This window comes from Elephas maximus, chromosome 7 (assembly GCF_024166365.1).
Source record: "Elephas maximus indicus isolate mEleMax1 chromosome 7, mEleMax1 primary haplotype, whole genome shotgun sequence".
In the NCBI taxonomy this organism is placed as follows: Eukaryota; Metazoa; Chordata; class Mammalia; order Proboscidea; family Elephantidae; genus Elephas; species Elephas maximus.
In genome coordinates, this window is record NC_064825.1 from 134,836,502 (window position 1) to 134,858,521 (window position 22,020).

At 53.4% G+C, this 22,020-nt stretch overlaps 1 protein-coding gene across 4 annotated transcripts in view; it reads left to right on the plus strand.

The window, feature by feature from the left end:
• CARS1 (cysteinyl-tRNA synthetase 1) overlaps nucleotides 1-22,020 on the plus strand; it is a 73,608-nt gene that overhangs the window by 1,202 nt on the left and 50,386 nt on the right. The window contains exons 1-8 of one of the 4 annotated variants that reach the window (XM_049892810.1): nucleotides 7,675-7,766; nucleotides 8,101-8,180; nucleotides 9,351-10,409; nucleotides 12,088-12,179; nucleotides 13,045-13,133; nucleotides 14,421-14,517; nucleotides 15,045-15,143; nucleotides 16,210-16,359. In XM_049892810.1, the coding sequence (XP_049748767.1) occupies nucleotides 13,120-13,133; nucleotides 14,421-14,517; nucleotides 15,045-15,143; nucleotides 16,210-16,359 (360 nt within the window). In that variant the 5' untranslated portion in view covers nucleotides 7,675-7,766; nucleotides 8,101-8,180; nucleotides 9,351-10,409; nucleotides 12,088-12,179; nucleotides 13,045-13,119. Of the gene's footprint in view, nucleotides 1-7,517; nucleotides 10,410-12,087; nucleotides 12,180-13,044; nucleotides 13,134-14,420; nucleotides 14,518-15,044; nucleotides 15,144-16,209; nucleotides 16,360-22,020 lie in introns of those variants that run through there. The other 3 variants (XM_049892811.1, XM_049892807.1, XM_049892808.1) reach the window with 3 other exon arrangements.

Below are 22,020 nucleotides of genomic sequence, written 5' to 3' on the forward strand. Positions count from 1 at the left end.
ATCAGGCGTGCCTGCATTCCGGTGCCATTTTCACCCTCCCTAGCACCAAGCTGCCCCACAAATCCACTCAAACAAAAAAACCAAACCCATTGCCATCCAGTCAGTTCCAACTCATAGCGACCCTATAAGACAGAGTAGAACTGCCCCGTGAGGTTTCCATGGAGCAGCTGGTGGATTCGAACTGCCAACCTTTTGATTAGCAGCTGAGCTCTTAACCACTGCGCCACCAGGGCTCCCAAATCCACCCAGACTTACTTAGAACAGCAGCCTGGTTAACAGCAGATTCTGGAGCCAGGCAGTGCTGGGGTCAGCTCTGTGCCTTCCTCCCAGGAAGATGGGATCGTAGCTCCAACCTGGCAGGGCACCCTGAGCAGCAGATGGGTTAGCAGATACAACAGTGCTTGGCACACAGTGAGCACTGTGTACGTGCAGGAAGCTAGTGCTTGTTTGTGCGTGGTCATAATGAAAATGTAGTTTTGGTCTATTTGCAAACATCAATGAGGTATCAGTTGTATATTTTTAGCTGCTTCAGAATTTTAGGGTTTCAGAGGCTTTGTAAGGATTGGCCTGTTTGTGGAGATCGTGTATATTGGGGTTAAACTCCCTGGGTGTCTGGGCAGCTGATCGATTGTCCTCTTCTGAAGCTTGCCTCTTCCCCAGGGCATAGCCACCTGTCCTCCCCCTACTGCTCTTTCCCTTCTCCTCCCCCCGCCCCCACACCCTGTCCCTTTGGGCTTCCCCTCAAAGACAAGAATCGAGACCATCCTCTAACTGAACCAAAAGCCAAACCCGTTGCCGCCCAGTCAATTCCAAGTCATAGCAACCCTGTAGGACAGAGTAGAACTGCCCCCTAGGTTTCTAAGAAACAGCTGGTGGATTCGAACTGTCGACCTTTTGCTTAGCAGCTGAGCTTTTAACCAGTGCGCCACCAGGGCACCAGACCATGTTCTAGGGAAAAAGAAGTAAAACTGAAATTGTGAAAGCTACATCTATCTTCAGGAGTTCTTACAGGATTCTTGGTTTCCGGTTTCCCAGTGTTTTGTATTCCCAAGGTCATTTCCTCTAAGGTGACCGTCTTCTTAGGTTTCCCATGGAGCCCTTGTCTGAAGAATTCTTCCTGTGTTCAGGTCACCTCCCCGTTGTTGACTCAGGGCATTTATTTGCTCACCTTGAGTTCACTACGTTTACAGCCTGTTGTTTGTGGGCTTGGAGACGCAGGAGGCCTGGGGCCATCAGAACCTCACTGTCTCTGGTGGTCAGCCTCACTTCTGAGGTCCAGGGCGATGGGACCCCCCGCAGGGCCTTTCTCTGCAGGTGGGCACCACCTGGGTGGCTGCTTTTACGTTACCTGTGTACAGTTTTCTTTTTAACACACTTTTTATACACCTTAATTCATGGTAACAACACAGCGTGAGTTTTTGCAGCACCAGTGTGCCCACCACTGCTCTGAACGCATCTGTTGTCTTCTGTGATCTTCAGATTATGGTAGATATTGCCGTGATCTTCGTTTACAGAGGAGAGTCCTGAGGTTCCGAGAAGTCCAGCAGTTTGTCCTGGGTCACACGGCTAGCCAGAGGCAGAACCTGGCTTGAACCCAGGGAGTTGGACTGCAGTTGGAGTCTTATCCCTGTCTTTGGCTACTTTTGATGAAATTCCATTCAGAATAACGAAAAGGCTCCAGTTCCCGAGTGAGTTAAGTCGTTGTTGTTAGCTGCCATCCAGTTGGCCTCTGACCCATGGCGACCCCATGCACAACGGAACAAAACACGGACCGGTCCTGCCCCGTCCCCACGATTGGTTATGGATTGGGCCATTGTGATCCATAGGGTTTTCATGGGCTGATTTTCAGAACTTTCCTTTGACTCAGTAGGGCTTGGTGGGCCCGGGAATGTGCGTTAATGAGCTCCCAGGTGAGGCTGATGCTGCCTGACTGGGAGCCACTTGCAGGAGGTGAGCTTGACGTGGAGGAGGGAAGGTGGGAGGAGAAACGGAGGTTCCCTAAGGAGGGAGCCCTGAGGTTTAAACGCTGATGAGGGAGAGGTGGTGCTGCTGCTGAGGTTGGTCATCTCATGTATTAGGAGTACTGATGATTTTAGTAGAGTTTGAATCAATACCTGATACTTGGTATTGTGCAGTGAATTACCTAATATGGTCCTTTTAGCCGTGCAAGGTGTTGTAACTCCCACAAAATGATTGGATGGGGCTATGCAAATAACGTGCTTGTGGCCCACCAAGGGGATTAGACAGCCCACTAATAATGCAAGAAAGGTGCCTGGAATCCTTGCGGGGAGATTGGGACCGTGCAAATAAGGTATATGGAACGCTGACAGAGGGCTTGGGCAGTTTTGCCATCCTGCTAGGCTTAAAATGAGCCATCCCAGAGGTGGGAAGAGGAGACCTCACTACCACCAAGAAGAAGAGCCAGGAGCAGAGCATGTCCTCTGGACCTGGGGTCCCAGAACCAAGAACCTCTTAGACCCAGGAGACAGAGCTATAACACTGGAGACAGTGCGAGACAGCAAGTGCAGCAGAGATCCAGCAGCAATAGAACCAGCAGGCCAGCAGGATAGGTCACAGTGGGCCTCGGAGCAAGGCGGCTACAGTGGGCTTGCCGACCCGCTGAGTGCGAGAGCTGAGCGCCTTTGGCCAGGAGGCTTGTGGGACGAGTGGGGTGCCTCTTGGCACGTGGCGGAGCTACAGAGCTTTGCGACACCTGCTGGAGTAGGGCAGAGGCCTGGCCAAGCGGGTGGGGGGCCCAGACAGGAGACCGCCCTGAGGGGGCCCAGACAGGAGGCCTGCCCTCAGGGGCCCCAGACAGGAGGCCAGCCCTCAGGGGGCCCAGACAGGAGGCCTGCCCTCAGGGGGCCCAGACAGGAGGCCAGCCCTCAGGGGGCCCAGACAGGAGGCCTGCCCTCAGGGGGCCCAGACAGGAGGCCAGCCCTCAGGGGGCCCAGACAGGAGGCCTGCCCTCAGGGGGCCCAGACAGGAGGCCAGCCCTCAGGGGGCCCAGACAGGAGGCCAGCCCTCAGGGGGCCCAGACAGGAGGCCTGCCCTCAGGGGGCCCAGACAGGAGGCCTGCCCTCAGGGGCCCCAGACAGGAGGCCAGCCCTCAGGGGGCCCAGACAGGAGGCCTGCCCTCAGGGGGCCCAGACAGGAGGCCAGCCCTCAGGGGGCCCAGACAGGAGGCCTGCCCTCAGGGGCCCCAGACAGGAGGCCAGCCCTCAGGGGGCCCAGACAGGAGGCCTGCCCTCAGGGGGCCCAGACAGGAGGCCAGCCCTCAGGGGGCCCAGACAGGAGGCCTGCCCTCAGGGGCCCCAGACAGGAGGCCAGCCCTCAGGGGGCCCAGACAGGAGGCCTGCCCTCAGGGGGCCCAGACAGGAGGCCAGCCCTCAGGGGGCCGAGAGGAGGCCTGAACGGCTGAGAGGAGCTGAGAGAGCTGTCCTGCGGTGAAGAAGGGGGACTTCCTTTGCCTACATGCTTCCTGATCCTGATGCTTAGTGGTAGCCTGTTACCTCCCTAGTAAAGCCCGTAACTGCGAGTATGATCTGTGAGTTCTGTGTGGCCGTTGCAGTGAGTTATGGAACCCAGCAGAGAAGAGGACTGCTGTGGGAGGAGCAGAATCAGTAGAAAGGCTGGAGGGTGACGGTATGCCTGACCCCACCTCATGGGAATCGGCCTTGGGCTGATGTTGCTCTTGATTCTCCTCCCCCAACAAAGTTAGAAGAGGTGATGCCACCTTGCTGTTTTTACACTTGGCATCTGTGTGTTTTCCTTAAATGCTTCGTAAGTACGCCACTTTCTACGGTGTGGTAATTGAGCTCAGCGTCCAGGACATTCCCACAGCCAGAAGCTGATTTCCTTTGATGTGTTTATGAATTGAACTGGCAGTTGATCCCATCACGTGGAGGCAGGAGCTGGGTGTCAGCTCAGCGACAGGGAGAGCCCGCAGACCAGCTGCCCGGGCCACGCTCTGCCTGGACGTGCTCTCGCTGATCTCTGCATCACAGACAGGTCAGACCACAGCCTGGTTGCACCCATGACCTCTTGAAAGCTGACCTACTTGTATCTGTTTCCTCCAGACACACTTCGGTGCAGCTATCGTAATTACCGTAATAGTCCTGGGGCCTCCTGGGGTGCTGGAGGCCTGCCATCCACCCGTGCCCCCGAGCTCTGGAACCTTCCCCTCCAAGCAGACCCTTCCCCCGCTTGGCCGTCTGTCCCTTTTGGTGGTGGAGGCTGCTCCCGGCGGACGCACTGTAAGAGCCCCGTGGTGCTCCCCGTCCTGGTGATAATACCAGCAGTCCTGATGGAGAGGCTGGCCCTGCGCCAGGCAGTGGTTGAAAGGGTTATGAGGATAATTTCACTTAATCTCCGGGTGCTTTAAGAGGCGGATGTTGTGATTAGCATGGTTTACACTTAAGGCTAGAGGCCACGTGAGGGGCCCTCCCGAGCACAGTCCAAGCCACCGAGTTCCCGGACTGCTCCGCTGGCATGCTGAGGCCGTTCTGTGTGTTTCTCTCACTGTGAAAGTAATGTGTGTTCACTGTGGAGAAAATAATGTGTGTTCACCGTGGAGAATGGGAGCAGTAAAAAAAGGCCAAAAGGAGAGGAATGAAGCCTCCGACCAGTGCCTCAGAGCCCCTATCACTGGGGGGCGAGGCTCCTGGCAGCCATCCTCTTTCAGAGCACGTCTGAGTTGGGAAGTGGGCCCTGCACGCTCACTGCTCCAGCCTGACACTGCACAGTGTTCCTCTCGGTGGCCCATCTCCTCTCACTCCCGCTGGCCCCAGCCCTGGTCGAGCAGTTACACGGAAGATGCTTGGGGACGGCGGTGGAGGGTCAGAGCTGGGAGAACAGCTCCCAGGATGCCTGTGCAATGGGCCGTGATCGCCTCCGGGCTGGGCTATAGTCACCTTTGGCTGTGGTCACCTCTGGTCCATCTGTAGCCTGACAGGCCCTTGTGGCATTGGGCTGTTGGAGGACCGTGTCTGGGCTGTGTGGAAGATGTCTGGGGAAGCCTGACCCATGTGTGGAGTTTTGGGCACTGGCTGGTTGGTGCTCACAGGTGCCTGTGGTGGGGTTGCCTTGTTCTCCTGCAGTTCCTTGCCAGCCGGAGCAGAGCGGGTCCTGGTGGAGAGTGTCCCTCCAGGTGGCTGTGAGCAGGGCTCAGAGGCGGGCCTGGCTGGGCCTCCTATGAGGGCCAGAGGCACAGGCAGCCTGGTGCTGTCTGCGGTCTCGGAGGGACTCCTTAGAGGTGAGGACGTGCTAGCGCTGTGCTGCTTGACCGCCTCCCTTCAGGACCGCTCGCTCCTTCAGGCCACCCCGTGGCGATTGTGGGGCATGAGGGCAGAGGGGCTGGGCAACGTCCCCCTCAGCCAGGCCGAGGATGGGCCAGTGCATGCTGGGCTGCAGCCTTAAGCCGCCTGTGCAGAGAAAAGGCCGTGGCGAGTGGGGGGGTCTGAGGAACCGGGGGCCGGGGCAGGACGCATGGGGAGATGAGCCGGGACCCCGGCGCGAGTGGAGGAGGGGCTGGGCTCTGGCTGTGGAGACTCCAGGGTTTTCTCATGGGCGTGGATGCAGGGGCGGCGTGGGGGTTAGGAAGGGTAACTTAGGACGGTGGCTGTGGGTCAAACTGAGCGGGACAGGGGGCTGGAGCTGCGGCTGCTAGTGGCCGTGTGGGATGGGGCCACCCTGTCGGCACAGACGAGAGAACTCCATGCTGGGGCACCCCCACCCCCACCACGGGGTCCAGCAGGGACAGCACAGGGGTGCAGGGGGACACCGGCTAGTCCTTGGCATCTAACAGTGAGTCATTCTGGAAAGCCTGTGTTTCAACACAGTATCCATTTTGAGAGTCAAGGAAGAGTTTTCCGTGTGGTGCCCACCCCTTTCCTGGAATCGAGGCAGCCGGGCCAGGATGCCAGTGAGAAGGCAGCGGTCCCGAGGGGCCCTGTGGTCCTTTCCGTTCTTTGTTCCAGCACATCTTTGCTGAGCACCACCGTGTCCCAGGAAGTCACAGATACCAACATGCTGGCTTCCCACAAGGGCAGGGAATGGCAGTTACACACACACACACAGTTCCTTGGAGTGGGAGAGGTGTGTGTGTATGTGCAGTTACACACACACACGCATTGTTTCTTGGAGCGGGAGAGGTGTGTGGGTATATGCCGTTACACACACACACGCACACATGCGTTGTTCTTGGAGTGGGAGAGGTGTGTGGGGATATGCAGTTACACACACACACTGTTTTTCTTTGGAGTGGGAAAGGTGTGTGTGTATGTGCAGTTAAACATACACACACATGCATTGTCATTCCTGTTAGATTTCAGGGGTTTTGTGGGTTTGGTTGGGATGGATTTCCTGCACCTGTGCCTTGCAGGTGAACAGAGCTAGGGGAGAAGAGACCTAGGTACCTGGAGGGAGGGGGAGAGGAAAGGATGGCCTGGTCCCCAGGAAGGGCAGCTGCATGTTGCTAAGTGAGAGGTGGCCTCGCTGTCCTTGCTAAGCTGACTCTGGTGGAAAGGGCCCAGGGCCAAGAGGGTGTTCATATGGGAAGGAATAGGTGCTGGTCTTTTTTCCGCAGTGCCTCAGGAAATTGAAATAAGAACTTTCATGGCCAAGGCCCCTGCTCCTGGGCTCTGGAGGCCAGGTCCCTTCTGTGGTCAGAGACTGGTGTGGCCTGGCTCACCTACCTCCCTGGGGCAGGGGCTGAAGCTGCATGGGTCCCCTACTCATTGGGGCATTGTGGGTGGCGCCTGGCCCCCTGGACCCAGTGAGCACAGTCCTCCCAACACCCAGGAGTGCCGCTGTTTGCTCAAGTTTCGTCTGTCCCCAAGGACCTTGCATGTTTTCACGCCCAGTGAAAACTGGGCCGCTCACCCCACAAGGCCTGTTCCCTCCATCTCTTATGTAGCACATCACCTGGGCCACTTGCCATCCCGATTGCCTGTACCCTCTGACCTTGGTCTTCACTCCCAGCATCACCCCCGCCTCCTCTGTGGACTGCCCGATGCCCGTTCCCCCATCCTGTCTCCGCTCCCAGCATAGTCCACTGCCTCTGTGGGCCACTCATCATCCCAATGCCTGTATCTTCTGACCTTGGTCTCCGCTCCCAGCATCACCCCCACCTCCTCTGTGGACTGCCTGGCTCCTGTTCCCCCATCCTGTCTCTGCTCCCAGCATCGTCCACTGCCTCTGGGCCACTCGCCATCCGGATGCCTGTATCCTCTGACCTTGGTCTCCACTCCCAGCATCACCCCCACATCCTCTGTGGACCGCCTGACACCTGTGCCCCCGTCTTGTCTCTGCTCCCAGCATTGTCCTCTGCCTCTGTGGGCCACTCGCCATCCCGATGCCTGTACCCTCTGACCTTGGTCTCCGCTCCCAGCATCACCCCCACGTCCTCTGTGGACCGCCTGGTGCCTGTGCCCCTGTCCTGTCTCTGCAGCTCCCAGCATCACCCCCATGTCCTCTGTGGACCGCCTGACGCCTGTGCCCCCGTCCTGTCTCTGCAGCTCCCGACTACAGGTGGACCCTGAGCATAGGTGATGAGGCCGCGCGGCTGGAAGCCCTCAACGAGCACCTCAGCACACGCAGCTACGTCCAGGGGCACGCGCTGTCCCAGGCGGATGTGGACGTGTTCAGGCAGTTCTCGGCACCTCCCACCGACCTGCGGCTCTTCCACGTGGTGCGCTGGTTCAGGCACATTGAGGCAGTCCTCGGCAGCCCCTGCAGCCCAGGCCAGCCCTGCGAGCTCCAAGCAAGTGAGTAGCCACAGCGGGGTTGCCTGCACTCAGAGCCTGCATGCTGGTGGTCCCTGGGAGGAGCTCGCTCACATTCCACCTGCAAGGAGCCTACCCCGGGTTACTGATAAAACTACTCCCTGTGAAGTCGTTTGTAGAGACAGGAGGTCTGTGTCTTCGTTGTCCACCTTGGTGTGGTTGAACCACCCAGCGTGGCCCAGGACAGCCACTACTCACGTGCCTCCTGGTGTCCATTAGAGGCTCTGCACTAGGCCAGGGCTCAGGCCTCACAGCTCTTTGCTGGCCCCTTGCTGGGCTTTGCGTTAGCTTTGTTCTCTGTCTTTCTTACGTTAAGACTTCCGCGTGCGTGTCCTCAGCATTGAAATCTTCAAGGCCTGGACTGATCTGCACTGGCTTGCCTTTGGAAAATAAAAAGTAAGCCATTTCTCCATGCTGAACCGTGATTGGCCGCACCCTGAGGCTCACGCCTTTGGAGCGGGCCTTCTTAGGTCGATGTGCCTCTGGTTATTGGGGGATTCTTCTGGAAAGCCTCAGTGCTTATTACCTTTGTGAGCTCTCTCCCTTCCTCTCAGCTCCTGGTCCTGGGCCTTTGTGTGGGGCTGCCCGTGGGCAGACTCCTGGTGGTTGCTGCTGGCCAGCAGCCTCCTGGGGGCTTCTTTAGACTCCTGCCTGTGTGGGGGTGGGGAGTTGGAATGTCCCACAAACCCAGCACCCATGGTCAGGTCTGAATGGGTCCTCATTTAACAGGGCAGAGAAGGGGAGGGGGTACTGGAATCTCCTAGGGTGGGGGGTGTGCTTAGTCTTCCGGGTAATTCTGTAGCACACACAACCCCACCTGGGGGAAGACCATTGCTGTAGGGCCCCCACAGAGCTGTCTTGCCAGCTCACTTAGGCAGTGCCCTGGGGGCTCAGGGTGTCAGGCCATTTGGTCAGCTTCAGACCTGCTGACGTCAGGTCCTCAGGAACCACCATCCTTGTCCCCTCTGCCGACCCCGTCTCTGTCACCGTCCCCTCCCCTGGCGGGCTGTGTGGCCTCAGCAGCCGTTCCCCACCAGGGCTGCAACAGGTCTGATGCTGCTCTGTCCCGGGCAGACCAGCCCTCTGGTTGTTACAAGGTGCTCCAGCTTCCACATCCCCTGCATCTATTGTGGGTGCAGCCCCCCATTGGCACCCCCAGTGGAGCTCTCTCCATCTGTGATGGTTAAGATTGCGTGTCAGCCTGGCTGGGCCGTGATTCTCAGTGTTTATATGTGATCGCTCCCATGATGAGATCTGCTGTGAGTAGCCACTCAGTTGAAGGGAAGTTTCCTTGGGGGTGTGGCCTGCATCCGAATATAAGCAGACATTCCGGCTTTTTGCTCGCTCTGGATTCTGCGGCTGCCTCCTGTTCATCTGACCTCCGGCTCTTGGAACTTGAGCTAGCAGCTTATTTACCAGCCTTGGGACTCGCAATCTTCACAGCCTGTGAGCGGAGCACTGCCTTCCGACCTGCCCGCCTTGGGTCCAGGAGCCCCTGCGGCTCCGTGAGTCAGGAGAAGCCTTGCGGTCTTGCCTGCCAATCTTGGGATTCGTCTGTCTTCACAGCCAGTCAGCAAGAGCCCTGCTCTCTGACCTGCCGATCTTGGGTTTGCCAGCCTCTGCGGCTACGTGAATCAAGAGAAGCTTCTATCCTGATCCATGGATCTGGGACGTCCCAGCCTCTGTAATCGCGTGAGCTTCTTCCTTGATTTAAATCTCTCTCTACATGTGTTTATATGCTTTACTGGTTTTGCTTGTCTAGAGAACCCAGCCTAAGACACCATCCTTTCTAGGCCCCATCATGCAGTGTGTTTCCTGTAAGTGTGCAGGGGTGTTGTGCAGACAGAGCCTCCGTCAGGTCAGGGCCCATTTCTCCAGCGCCCCACGTGGAGCAGGACTCACGTGCCACCCTGCTGAATGGACGAGCGCGCAGGCAGGCCTTGAGACAGAAACAAAAGCAAACTGTGGCGCAGTGGGAGGACGCTGTTTTCGCAGGTTGGCCTGAAGTGCGTGGGAACGCTGATTAGAATTGCCAGGTCATAGAGGTCAGGCGGGGTGAGAGAGTCCTGCTGATAGGGCAGGGCTGGTGATGCTGGAGGGAGGAAATCCTGTAAGGAGCTCCAGTGGATCGTTTTCATTATTAAATCCAGGCCCTTTCTGTAAGACGCCAGTCTTTCCCTCTCGCAGACGTGCGTCTGGACGAGTCCATGTCCTTTCTGACAACCTCTTTCCAGCTGTGTGGCCACAGCAGCCCTCTGGGGAGCTGCAGAGCTCAGTGTGACGCAGGCGTCCTAGAAAGGAGACCCTGGACAGTGTCGCTGAACCCGGCGCTCGGGGCCAGGGCCACGGCCCTTTGGCTGCATCCTGTCCCCAGGGTCTTGCATCTTCCCTGCCGAGAGGAGGCGGTTCCTCCGGATGAGACTCCAGCCTCCACCCTGAAGGCTTCCTGCTCAGCAAGGGTGTGGCTGCACTTCTGTGCGGGCTCCCTGAGTGACAGGCTCTCAGTGAGGAAGGGGATAGAGTCAGAAAACGGCAGATGGAGCGTCGGAAGGTCACCGCCTAGGACTTCCGTCCAGGGCACCTGACACGCTGAGGCGCGCCTGTGAGACCCCGTGCAGGACCTCAGTAAGCACTTGATGTTTCACAGAGGTTTGAGGGTGCTCTCACATCCGGAATACCTGGTGATTTGCATAGGCTTGGGGGTGAGGCAGAGCACCGTGCATTTCTGCCTCATCGCCCCCTGGGCAGCTCAGCAGAGGCACCTGAGGCCCTCCTGGGTGCCGGGCCCTGTGCCTGGGGAAGGGACCCGGAGACCGTGACAGCCTGTGCCCACAGCCAATTACAGAGGTGCCCACCGGCACACGGACATGCTCAGAGGCGAGCAATGAGAAGAGTGGGTTCTGCTGAGCACGATGGGGACCTCTTAAAGGAGGGGTGCCAGGCCGAGTCTTAGTGATGAGAATGATACTGCTGTCCCAGGCAAGGGGCCGAGGCTGGGCTTTGCTGGACTGAGGTTGAGGGTGATGATGCCCAGATGAGAGCATGTAGCCCACAGGTGGCGTCCCACCCTTTCTGGGTCCTCGGCGGTCAGTCATGCACGAGCAGCCTAGTCCAGCGGTGTCTCAGGCCCTGCAGACTTCACAGGAAAGGGCCACAGCCTGTGCTCCATGTGGTCAGAGCCACCGAGTGCAGTGCTAAGACCCAGGTCGGGGGGAAGCTGGAAGCTGGCCCAGGACGCCCACCAAGCAAGGCAGGAACAGGGTCAGGGGAGAGGGGGGCAGAGCTACCTGGAAGGAAGTGGATGGATGGCCGATTGGGCCGAGGGCTGTGAGGGGTTAGCCTGAGGCTGGGAGGCACCACAGGCTTATTCCAAAGGCAGCGAGAACGGACTTGGAGTTCTAGAGCACAGACCAGCTGGGTCAGATTCCTGTTAGAAGCCTGCAGGCGTGGGGGATCTGGAACTTTCCCAGTGTGCCTGGGGGCTCGAAGGCCTGTCTGGAGGGCTGCTCCCGCCCCAGCTTCTATGGCTTCAAGCCAGGAGCTGCTCTGTGCTGGCGCCTCAGCCGTTGCACCTGGAAGGCCAGATCACACCAGCTGCCACGAGCCTCAGCCTAGCCGTGGGGGAGGAGGGGTAGGGTCCCCGAGTGGCGGTATAGACGGTGTGAGACCCGAGGCCGCCCCACAGTGCAGGCAGGCAGGCAGTGTGCAGCCAGTGGCACTGAGACCGTGTGCTTCCTGTCCCATTGCCTCCCGACCACAGGCCACGTGCAGCGTGGTTCACACTCAGTGACAGGAGAGCTGATATTTGAGGGCCAACCAGGCGTCACAGGGGCCGGATCGTGCAGCCCTCCTAAGTCAGGGCGGGGCCTGAAGTTGTCATCGGAGGTCCCAGCGTGAGAACGGGAGGGCAGCACGGTGAACAGCAGGTGCAGGCAGCCTCCACAGGGATGCTGCCGTCCTTCACCCGTTCTCTAGCATTGCCCTAGGAGCCCTGGTGGCACAGGGGCTGAGCACTTGGCTGCTAACCAAAGGTCGGTGGTTCAAACCCACCAGCGGCCCCACGGGAGAAAGACCTGATGATCTGCTTCCATATGGGTCACAGCCTTGGAAACCCTATGGGGCAGCTCTGCTCTGTCCTGTAGGGTCACTAAGTCAGAGTCAACTTGCCAGCACACAACAACAAAGCACTGTTTTATGTTTCATGGGAAGTTATATTTCCATTGCAAGAACAGAAAACTGGTGTGTAGGGAGCCCTGTGTCCGTGGTGGTGTGCAGGTGTCTGACTGGGCTCTCTGCCCCCCAGGTAAAGGCCGGCGCGGGCAGCCCCGGTGGTTGCCGCCAACAGGCACAGAGCCGTGCAAGCTACGCCTCTACAACAGCCTCACCCGGAACAAGGTAAGGCGAGACCCAACAACCCTAGACGCTCCTGTGTGACTCACTTCCGGAGCTGCATGTGGGCTCTGCCAGCATAGGTGCTCTCTGAGGCTCCTCGTCGTCCCTGACGATGTCATAGGTACAAGCCGAGCAGGATGAGCGGACAGCAGGCCTGTGGGCATGTTTGTCAGCCGTGGGCTTGAGAAGATGGCAGGGCTGGTGCCAACAGAGCCAGGCAGCCTGGGGCCATCTTGTCAGGACACAGCCAGCAGCTCAGGGCTGCCAAGTGACCTGAAAACGTCCCCGGCCATGGCTCATTGGATCTTTGCTCAATGAGCATACTTAGTTACCAGGTGATTGGGCGGGGGCTCACTGTCTCCTTTCGAAAGTACCTCCAGAGAGGGTGGCTGCAGGGCAGCTGCTGTCCTGGGAGCTCAGCCAGATGGTGGCTCCTCGGGGGCCCTGGCTCACTGCCATAACCCTCACTCTGAAAGGAAAACAGCCGTCCCAGGCCTCCCGCGGGGTACAGGGAGTAAATATAGCAGTCTGGGCGCTGGCTCAGGGCCTGACAGCATTGTTGCTAGACAAGCAGGCTGTCAGCCAAGAAGAGCAGTTTCTTTCTTTCCACCCACGGCTGTGGATGAGTAGAGCCCCAGCCAGGAGGAGGCGTGGGCCCTGGGGTGCTCTCAGCTCGGGCACAGCCACCTACAGATCTGATATGGGGCCAGCTGAGAAGCTGGGAGTTTTTTCCAGTACAAACAAGGGGTCCTTGTTGAACTTTGTCTAGTCAGTGCAGACCTACAGCTCGGCGTCGGGTGCTGTTTGGTGACCCCGTTCGGTGTTCATTGCGCTCCTTCTGTTCGTCATTCCTCCCTTTCTAACACAGGACGTGTTTATACCTCAAAACGGAAAAAAGGTGACGTGGTACTGCTGTGGGCCAACCGTGTACGATGCTTCTCACATGGGCCATGCCAGGTAGGGCCATGTGTGATGCCCGTGGCTTTGGGGCGGAGATTCTGTGGGGACTCTGAGACAGGGCTGGCTTGGGGCTGGGAGGCAGGGTCAGCTCGGGGCTGGGAGGTAGGACCAGCCAGGAGGTGGGGTCAGGAGGTAGGGACATCCAGGAGGCAGGGCCAGGAGGTAGGGGCCGGCTGGGAAATGGGGCCAGGAGGTGAGGCCTGCTGGGATCCGGGAGGTGGGGTGGCTGGGAGGTGGGGTGGCTGGGAGGTGGGGTGGCTGGGAGGTGGGGCCTGCTGGGGGGTGGCGCCTGCTGGGAGCCTGGAGGCGGGGTGGCCAGGAGGTGGAGCCAGGAGGCTATGGCCCCAGACAAGAGTCTCAGAGAGATCTCTGATGGGCTAGAGATGATCTGATATTTGAGAGGAAAATTGTCCCTGAACTTTTGTTGTGGTGAAATACATATAATAAAACATTTACCAGTTCAACCATTTTTACATACATAGTTCAGTGGCGTTAGTTACGTTCATCGTGTCGTGTAAGCATCACTGCTATCCGTTTTCATCACCCCAAACAGAAACTCTGCCCCTGAGCAGTTACCCCGCCACACACCCTTGGTGACCATGAATAACCTGTGGTGTCTATGCACTGCCCTGTTGTAGGTATTTCACCTGGGTGGGATCATTCAGTACGTGATTTCTGACTGTCGTGACTGACTTCTTTCACTCAGCATCACGTGTTCGGGGTTAATCCGTGTCGCAGCGTGTATCAGGACCTCATTGCTCTTCGTGGCTGAGTAACATTCCATTATACAGATGGACCACACTGTGTCCGTTCACTTGTTGATGGATGCTGAAAGTCGTGTCCACCTTCTGGCTCTTGTGAATAGCGTTCTGGTGAACACTGGTGTTTGAATCCCTGCTTTCAAAGTCTTTTGGGTGTATGCCTAAACTTCTCTTATCTTTAAAATGGGTTTTTTAATTATATAAAATAATCCGTGTTCATTGTAGGAAAATTAGAAACTGTTGATAACCAAAGAAAACAATCCCCCATAGGCGTGTCGTTAATATTCTGGGACGTATTCAGACACCGTCTGTCCCTCATCGTCAAGCTCAGGTGTGGGGCTTCCATGATCCTCAGGCCTGAGGCCGAAAGTGGCTGTGACTAGGCCACAGAGGGGAGCTTGAGAAGAGTAGATGCTGCTGGGTGAATGTCCTGGAATCCTTCTACTCGGACCTTCTCAAGTCCTCAAGACCTCATCACGCACATGGTCTGTGCTTTGGAAACACTTGCTTCTCCTTCCTTTAGGTCCTATATCTCTTTTGATATCTTGAGAAGAGTGTTGAAGGATTACTTTAAATACGACGTCTTTTATTGCATGAACATCACGGACATTGACGATAAGGTAAAGGGCGTTTTCAAGGTTAAGTTCTAAAGACACAGGATTGTGATGGAAGGAGACTTGGCTTTTGGATACATCAGTAAATGGTGTGGGATTCAGCGAGCTCAGGTCTGCACCTGGTCAGTGTTGTTGAAATCCCCTCAAGGAGTCGGTGTTAGCGTTCATGCTGAGGAGACTCTCGTTACTCGGGGGATCAGATGTAGTTAGAAACCTGCACTTCCAGTGCCTGAGTTGACTAAGTGCTATTAGCGCGCGCGGTGCCTCCTGAAGGGAGACTGCTTTTGCTTGGAGTTGGGTGTGTAACCCTGCCTGGGGTAGGGACAGGGTGGACTTGTGCCCTTGAGCTTCAGAAAGAGTGCATTAAAGCCGGTTCAGTGCCCTGCGGCCAGACTCAGGCTACACCCTGCGCGCCTGCAGACCCTCACTCGCCCTCCCCTGTCCTCCCCATCAGGGTTTGGTGTGCCTGCTGCGCATGGCTGGAGTGCGCTCCCTGGTGCTAACTCTCGGCTGACCTTTTCTTTTTTCCTCAGATCATCAAGCGGGCACGGCAAAACCACCTATTCGAGCAGTACCGGGAGAAGCAGCCCCAGGCGGCCCAGCTCCTCGAGGACATACACGCTGCCCTGCAGGTGGTCCTTCCGTGGGCCCCAGACCGCCGGCCTCAGAGGCTGATTGTGGGCCCCATCCCTAGAGTAGTCTGTCTGCAGCAGGCGTTGGCAAAGCGCACAGCACTAAAACCGTTCTGTCACGGGTCACCGAGGTCTCGATAGCGCTGGTCCCCCCGCCTGTGAGGAAGCCTCCAGGAAAGACGCACATGGCAGAATGTAGAGCGGTCCCTGGATCCCGCACAGCGACTCTCGTCTGCCTCACACGTAAACGTGCTTCCTACCACTCACCCTTGACGTCTGGGGCACCAAGTCAGAGATGCAGAAGTGACACCAGGGTTTGGGTCTGGCGATGTCATGTATTTTTGCAGTTATCTGAAGTTTTTGGGCACTGTGGAGTCAATTCTGACTCGTGGGAGCCCCACGTGACAGAGTAGAACTGCCTCGTAGGCTTGCCTAGGCAGTGATCTTTACAGAAGCAAATAACCAGAGTCAGTTTTCACCAATTTTAATGTTTTAATTTTGAGTAAACAGTCGTATGAATGTTCAATTTTGTATTCCATAGCAAGATCAGGTCGGATAAGGCACTTCATTGTCATAAACTCGACTGTGGCTATAGCAGTTTACCTCTGCTAGGAGAACAGAGCCCAGTTAGAGCGCTGCGCTCCATCAGGCCCTGAAGGCTGGACACAGGGCCGAGGGCTCTTCCTGGTGGATGTGGCCAGGGGCCAGGACGCAGGGCCTAGAGCTCTTCCCGGTGCCTGACACCAAGGGCTCGCCAGGTGCTGGGCACTCCTCGGGGCTCATTAGACGAACCAGCTTGTTTAATCCCTCAGGATAGCTTAGAAGTACTGCTCTTACATCAGAGAAACGGAGGCATGGCGGTGTGGCAGGAAGACCCTGTCCAAAGTCAGCAGATGGGCTGTGCCTGGGCAGAGCCCTCCCCCACCACTGCTTGGGGAAAAGAATTCAGATGTCTTTACAGTCTGGGGACCGTGGAAAGAACACACTCATCTACATTCATTTGGCTTTATTAACACAGGTTTCTGCTGAACAGAATCTAACCTTTGGCCTGTCCTTCTCGCTGCAGCCGTTCTCCGAGAAAGTGAACGAGACAACAGATCCCGATAAAAGGCAGATGCTTGAAAGGACCCAGCGCGCTGTGGAGCTGGCCGCTGAGCCACTGGACAAGGCCGTGCAGGCCGAGCTCTCTGCAGAAGAGATCAGCGGCCATGCCGAGGTGGGATTTTCAGCGTGTCCCGGCCAGCCCTTGGGCGTTCACATAGCAGGTGTGCACAGGTGTGATTCTGTGTCTTAGCTTGACACAGCCTGGACCACAACTCTGGAAGCTGTGCGGTACAGGTGGCCCAGTTCTCTGGGGGCTGGTCAGTGCCCCCCACCCTGCACCCCGTCCCATTTCCTGGTCCAGGCCCACCCCCCTGGGTGCAGAGTCAGGGCCACCTGAGTAAGGCACACAGTCCTGTGCCTGAGCCCATGTGCTGCCCTGCCCCTGCTCCCTGCCCAGCCTCCCATCGGTCGAGTAGGACACTGGTGTGAAAAGGTGTTGCAGGATTGTCCAGTGGCTCCCACTGATGCTTTTTTTTCCTTTAATTTTTTAAAAGTTATTTTTCATTGGGAATATACACAGCAGAACATAGACCAATTCAGCCATTTCTGCACGTATGGTTAAGGGACGGTGATTACATTCTTCACACCGTGCAACCGTTCTCATCCGCCTTTTCCGAGTTGTTCCTCCCCCATTGACATGAACTCACTGCCTCTTGTTTCCTGTCTAATCTTTCACATTGCTGTGGTCACTTTGATCCAATATAGATAGTTCTTAAAAAAGCATAATGCTCGAGGCAGATGTTTTTTACTAGTTAAGCTAAACTACTGTTTGGTTTTAAGAAGACTTCAGGGGTTAGTTTTGGTTTAACGTTTAAAGATTATCTCAGGGCAGTAATTTTAGGGCTTCATCCAGCCCTCGTGGCTCCAGAAAGTTTGGAGCCCAAGAGAATTTGAAATTTTGTTCTGTATTTTTCTCCTGTGGTCTTCCATAGTGTCTTTGATCAAACTGTTCAGTAGTGGTATCCAGCCACCATCCAGTTCTTCTGGTTTCATGGCAAAGGAGGCAGTTGTTCATGGAGGCGATCAGCCACACATTCCGTTTTCTCCTGCCGTTCCTGACTCTCCAGGCAAATAGAGACCGATTGTTGTGCCTTGGATGGCAGGCACTTGGAATCTTTCACGACCCCAGATGCTACCCAGTGAACTAGGAGGTAGAATAGAAGCACCAAACACGTTGTTAGGCCGACGAACTGGGATGCACTGGTATTTCTCGTTTTTTTTTTTTTGTTATTGTACTTTAGAGGAAGCTTTACAGAACAAACCAGCTTCTCATTAAATAATTAGTACACGTATTGTTCTGTGACGTTGATTACCAACCCCATGACGTGTCGACACCCCCCCCTTCTCGACCTGGGGTTCCCCATTACCACCTTTCCTGTCCCCTCCTGCCTTCTCATCCTTGCCCCTGGGCTGGTGCGCCCATTTAGTCTTTTTTTGTTTTATGGGCTTGTCTAATCTTTGGCTGAAGGGTGAACCTCAGGAGTGACTTCATTACTGAGCTAAAAGGGTGCCCGAGAGCCATACTCTCAGGATTTCTCCAGTCGCTGTGATACCAGTAAGTCTGATCTCTTTTTTTTGCATGTGTGTGTGTGTTAGAATTTTGTTTTACATTTTTCTCTAGCTCTGCCCGGGACACTGTATTGTGACTCCTGTCAGAGTAGTCGATGGTGATAGCTGGGCACCATCTAGTTTTGCTGAACTCAGTCTGGTGGAGTAGACTGAGCAGTTGTGGTCCATTAGTTCTTTGGACTAATCTTTCCCTTGTGTCTTTGGTTTTCTTCATTCTCCCTTGCTCCAGACGAGGTGGGACCAGTGGAGTATCTTAGATGGCCGCTCACAAGCTTTTAAGACTCCAGACACTACTCACCAAAGGAGAATGTAGAACCTTTTCTTTATAAACTCTGTGGTGCCGGTTGAGCTAGATGTTCCCTGAGAACATGGTCTCCACAGCCCTCAGTCCCTCAGGGAGTTTAGATGTGTCTATGGAGCTTCCATGACCTTGCTTTGGACAAGTTGTACTGGCTTCCCCAGTATTGTATACTCTTCCCCTCCACCAAAGTTACCACTTATCTATTGTCTGTTTCGTGTTTGCCCTCCCTACCCCTCCCCTCCCTCGTAACCATCAAAAATTGTTTCTTTTTGTGCGTTAATCTTTTCATGAGCTTTTATAGTAGTGATCTCATACAATGTTTGGCCTTTTGTGATTGACTTATTTCACTTGGCATAAAGTCCTCCAGATTTTTCCATGTTGTGAGATGCTTCACAGATTCATCATTGTTCTTTATTGTTGTATAATACTCCATTGTGTGTGTGCCGTAGTTTGTTTCTCCATTGATCTATTGATGGACATCTAGGTTGTCGCCATCTTTTTGCTGTTGTAAACAATGCTGCAGTGAACATCGATGTGCATGTGTCTATTCGTGTGACAGCTCTTATTTCCCCAGGATATGTTCCTAGGACTGGGATTGCTGGATCATACGGTATTTCTATTTCTAGCTTTTTAAGTAAGCACCATATCGTCTTCCAAAAGGGTTGTTGTATCATTTTGCATTCCCACCAGCAGTGCATAAGAGTTCCAATCTCTCCATAGCCCCTCCAACATTTTCCGTTTTGTTTTTTTTTTTGGTGCCAGTAATGTCAGAGGTAAGATGGTATCGCATTGTGGTGTTGATTTGCGTTTCCGTAATGGCTAGTGATGATGAACATTTCCTCATGTGTCTGTTAGCCGCTTGAATGTCTTCTTTGATGAACTGCCTGTTTATTTCTTTTGGCAGTTTTTTAATTGGATTATTTGTCTTTTTGTTGTAGAATGTTGGATTTTCCTGTAGATTTTAGAGATTAGACCTTCCTCAGATTCGTCGTAGTCAAAAATTTTTTCCAGTCTGTAGGTTCTCGTTTTACTTTTTTGGTGAAGTCTTTTGATGAGTATAAGTGTTTAATTTTTAGAGGGTCCCAGTCATCTAGCTTATCTTCTGGAGCTTGTGTGTTGTTAGTTAGGGTTTGTATCCTGTTAATGTTGTGTATTAGGACATCTAGCATTGATGCTATTTTTTTCTTCTGTGATCTTTATAGTTTTGGGTTTTATATTTAGGTCTTTGATCCATTTTGAATTAGTTTTTGTGTATGGTGTGAGGTATGGGGTCCTGTTCGTTTTTTTGTAGATGGACGTTCTGTTTTGCCAGCACCATTTGTTAAAAATACTGTCTTTCCCCCATTTGATGGTCTATGGGCTCTTGTCGAAGATCAGGTGACCGTAGGTGGATAGATTTACATCTGGGTTCTCAGTTCTGTTCCATTGGTCAATGTAACTGTCATTGTACTAGTAGCAGGCTGTTTTGACTACCGTAGCTATGTGGTAGGTTCTGAGGTCAGGTAGTGCGAGTCCTCCTACCTTATTCTTCATCTTCAATAGTGCTTTCCTTATCTGGGGCCTTTTCTCTTTCCATATAAAGTTAACGATTAGTTGTTCCATCTCTTTAAAGAATGCTGTTGGTATTTGGATTGGGATTGCATTGTATTTGTTGATTGCTTTGGGTAGAATTGACATTTTCTCGATGAGTCTGCCTATACATGAGCATGGTATGTTTTTCCGTTTATGTTGTTCTATTTTGGTTTCTTGCAGTAGTGTTTTGTAGTTCTCTTTGTATAAGTCTTTTACGTCCCTGGTTAGATTTATTCACAAGTATTTTATTTTTCTAGGGGCTGTTATAAGTGGAATTGTTGTCCTGATTTCCTTTTCATCACTCTCTTTATTGGGGTATAGGAATCCAGGGATTTTTGTATGTTTATCTTATATCCTGCTGCTCTGCTGAATCGATTAGTCACTGTAGTTTCTTCATGGAGTCTTTTGGGTTTCATATATATAGTATCGCTGTGAGTCGGAATCAACTCGATGGCACTGGGTATGTATAGTATTATATCATCCAAAAGTAGGGACAGTTTTATTTCTTCGTCAGTAATTTGGATGCCCTTTATTTCTTTTTCTTGTCTTATTGCTCTAGCTAGGACGTCCAGCACAGTGTTAAATAGGAGTGGTGGTAAAGGGCATGCTTGTCTTGTTCCCGTTCTAAAGGGGAATGTTTTCAGGCTCTCTCCATTAAGAATGATGTTGGCTGTTGGTTTTGTTGGTTTTGTATAGATGCCCTTTAATATGTTGAGAAATTTCCCTTCTATACCTATTTTATTGACAGCTTTTAATTAGGAATGGGTGTTGGACTTTGTCGAATGCCTTTTCTGTGTCGATTGACATGATCATGTGATTCTTTTATTTATGTGGCGGATCATATTGATTGGTATTCTAATCTTGAACCATCCTTGCATACCTGGTATGAATCCTACTTGGTTATGGTATATTATTTTTTTGATATGATGCTGAATTCTATTAGCTAGAATTTTTTTTTTGTTTGTGTGTGTTTTAAGTGAAAGTTTACAATTCAAGTTAGTTTCTGTTACACAAATTTATGCACACGTTGTTATGTGACCCTAGTTGCTCTCCTTGTAATGTGACAGCACACTTCTCCTTTCCACCCTGTATTTCCAGTGTCCATTCAACCAGCTCCTGTCCCTTTCTGCCTTCTCGTCTTACCTCTGTACAGGAGCTGCCCATTTAGTCTCACATATCTACTGGAGCTAAGAAACACGCTCTTCACAAGTATCATTTTATGTGTTGTAATCCAGTCTAATCTTTGTCTGAAGAGTTGGCTTCAGGAATGGTTTTAGTTTTGGCTACCAGAGTCTGGGGACCATGTCTTCTGGGGACCCTCCAGTCTCAGTCAGACCATAAGTCTGGTCTTTTTACTAGAATTTAAATTCTGCATCCCACTTTCGTTTCATCAGGAGCTCTCTCTTGTGCTCCCTGTGAGGGCAGTCATCAGTGGTAGCTGGTCACCATCTAGGTCTTCTGGTCTCAGGCTAATGGAGGCTCTGGTTTGTGGCCCTTTCTGTCTCTTGGGCTCATATTTTCCTTGTGTCTTCATCTTCGTCCTCCTTTGCTCCAGGTGGGTTGGGACCAATCGATGCATCTTAGATGCCCACTTGCTAGATTTTCAGACCCCAGACACCACTCACCAAAGTGAGATGCAGAACATTTTCTTAATAAACTTTATTATACCAGTTGACCTAGATGTTCCCTGAAACCATAGTCCCCAGACCCCTGCCCCTGCTACTCTGTACCTCGAAGTGTTTGGTTGTATTCAAGGAAACTTCTTTGCTTTTGGTTTAGTTCAGTTGTGCTGACTTTCCCTGTACTGTGTGTTGGCCTCCCCATCACCTAAGATAATTCTTGTGTACTATCTGGTTAGTGAATACCCCTCTCCCTCCGGCCCACCCTCATAATCATCAGTATTGGCTAGAATTTTGTTGAGAATTTTTGCATCTATGTTCATGAGTGATATTGGTCTGTAATTTTCTTTTTTTGTGCTGTCTTTGTCTGGTTTTGGTATCAGGGTTATGCTGGCTTCAGAAAACAAATTCAGAAGTATGCTTTCCTTTTCTATGTTCTGAAATAGTTTGAGTAGCACTGGCATGAGCTCTTCTGTGAGTGTTTGGTAGAATTCTCCAGTGAAGCCATGTGGCCCAGGGCCTGTTTTTGTTTGGAGTTTTTTTTATTACCTTTTCAATTTCTGTTCTTGTTAAGGGTCTGATCAGATTTTCAACTTCAGTTTGTGTTAGTTTAGGAGGTAGTGTGTTTCTAGAAATTTGTTGGAATATAGTTTTTCGTAGTACTCTGTCATGATCCTTTTTATTACAGTTGGGTCTGTTGTAATGTCCCCCA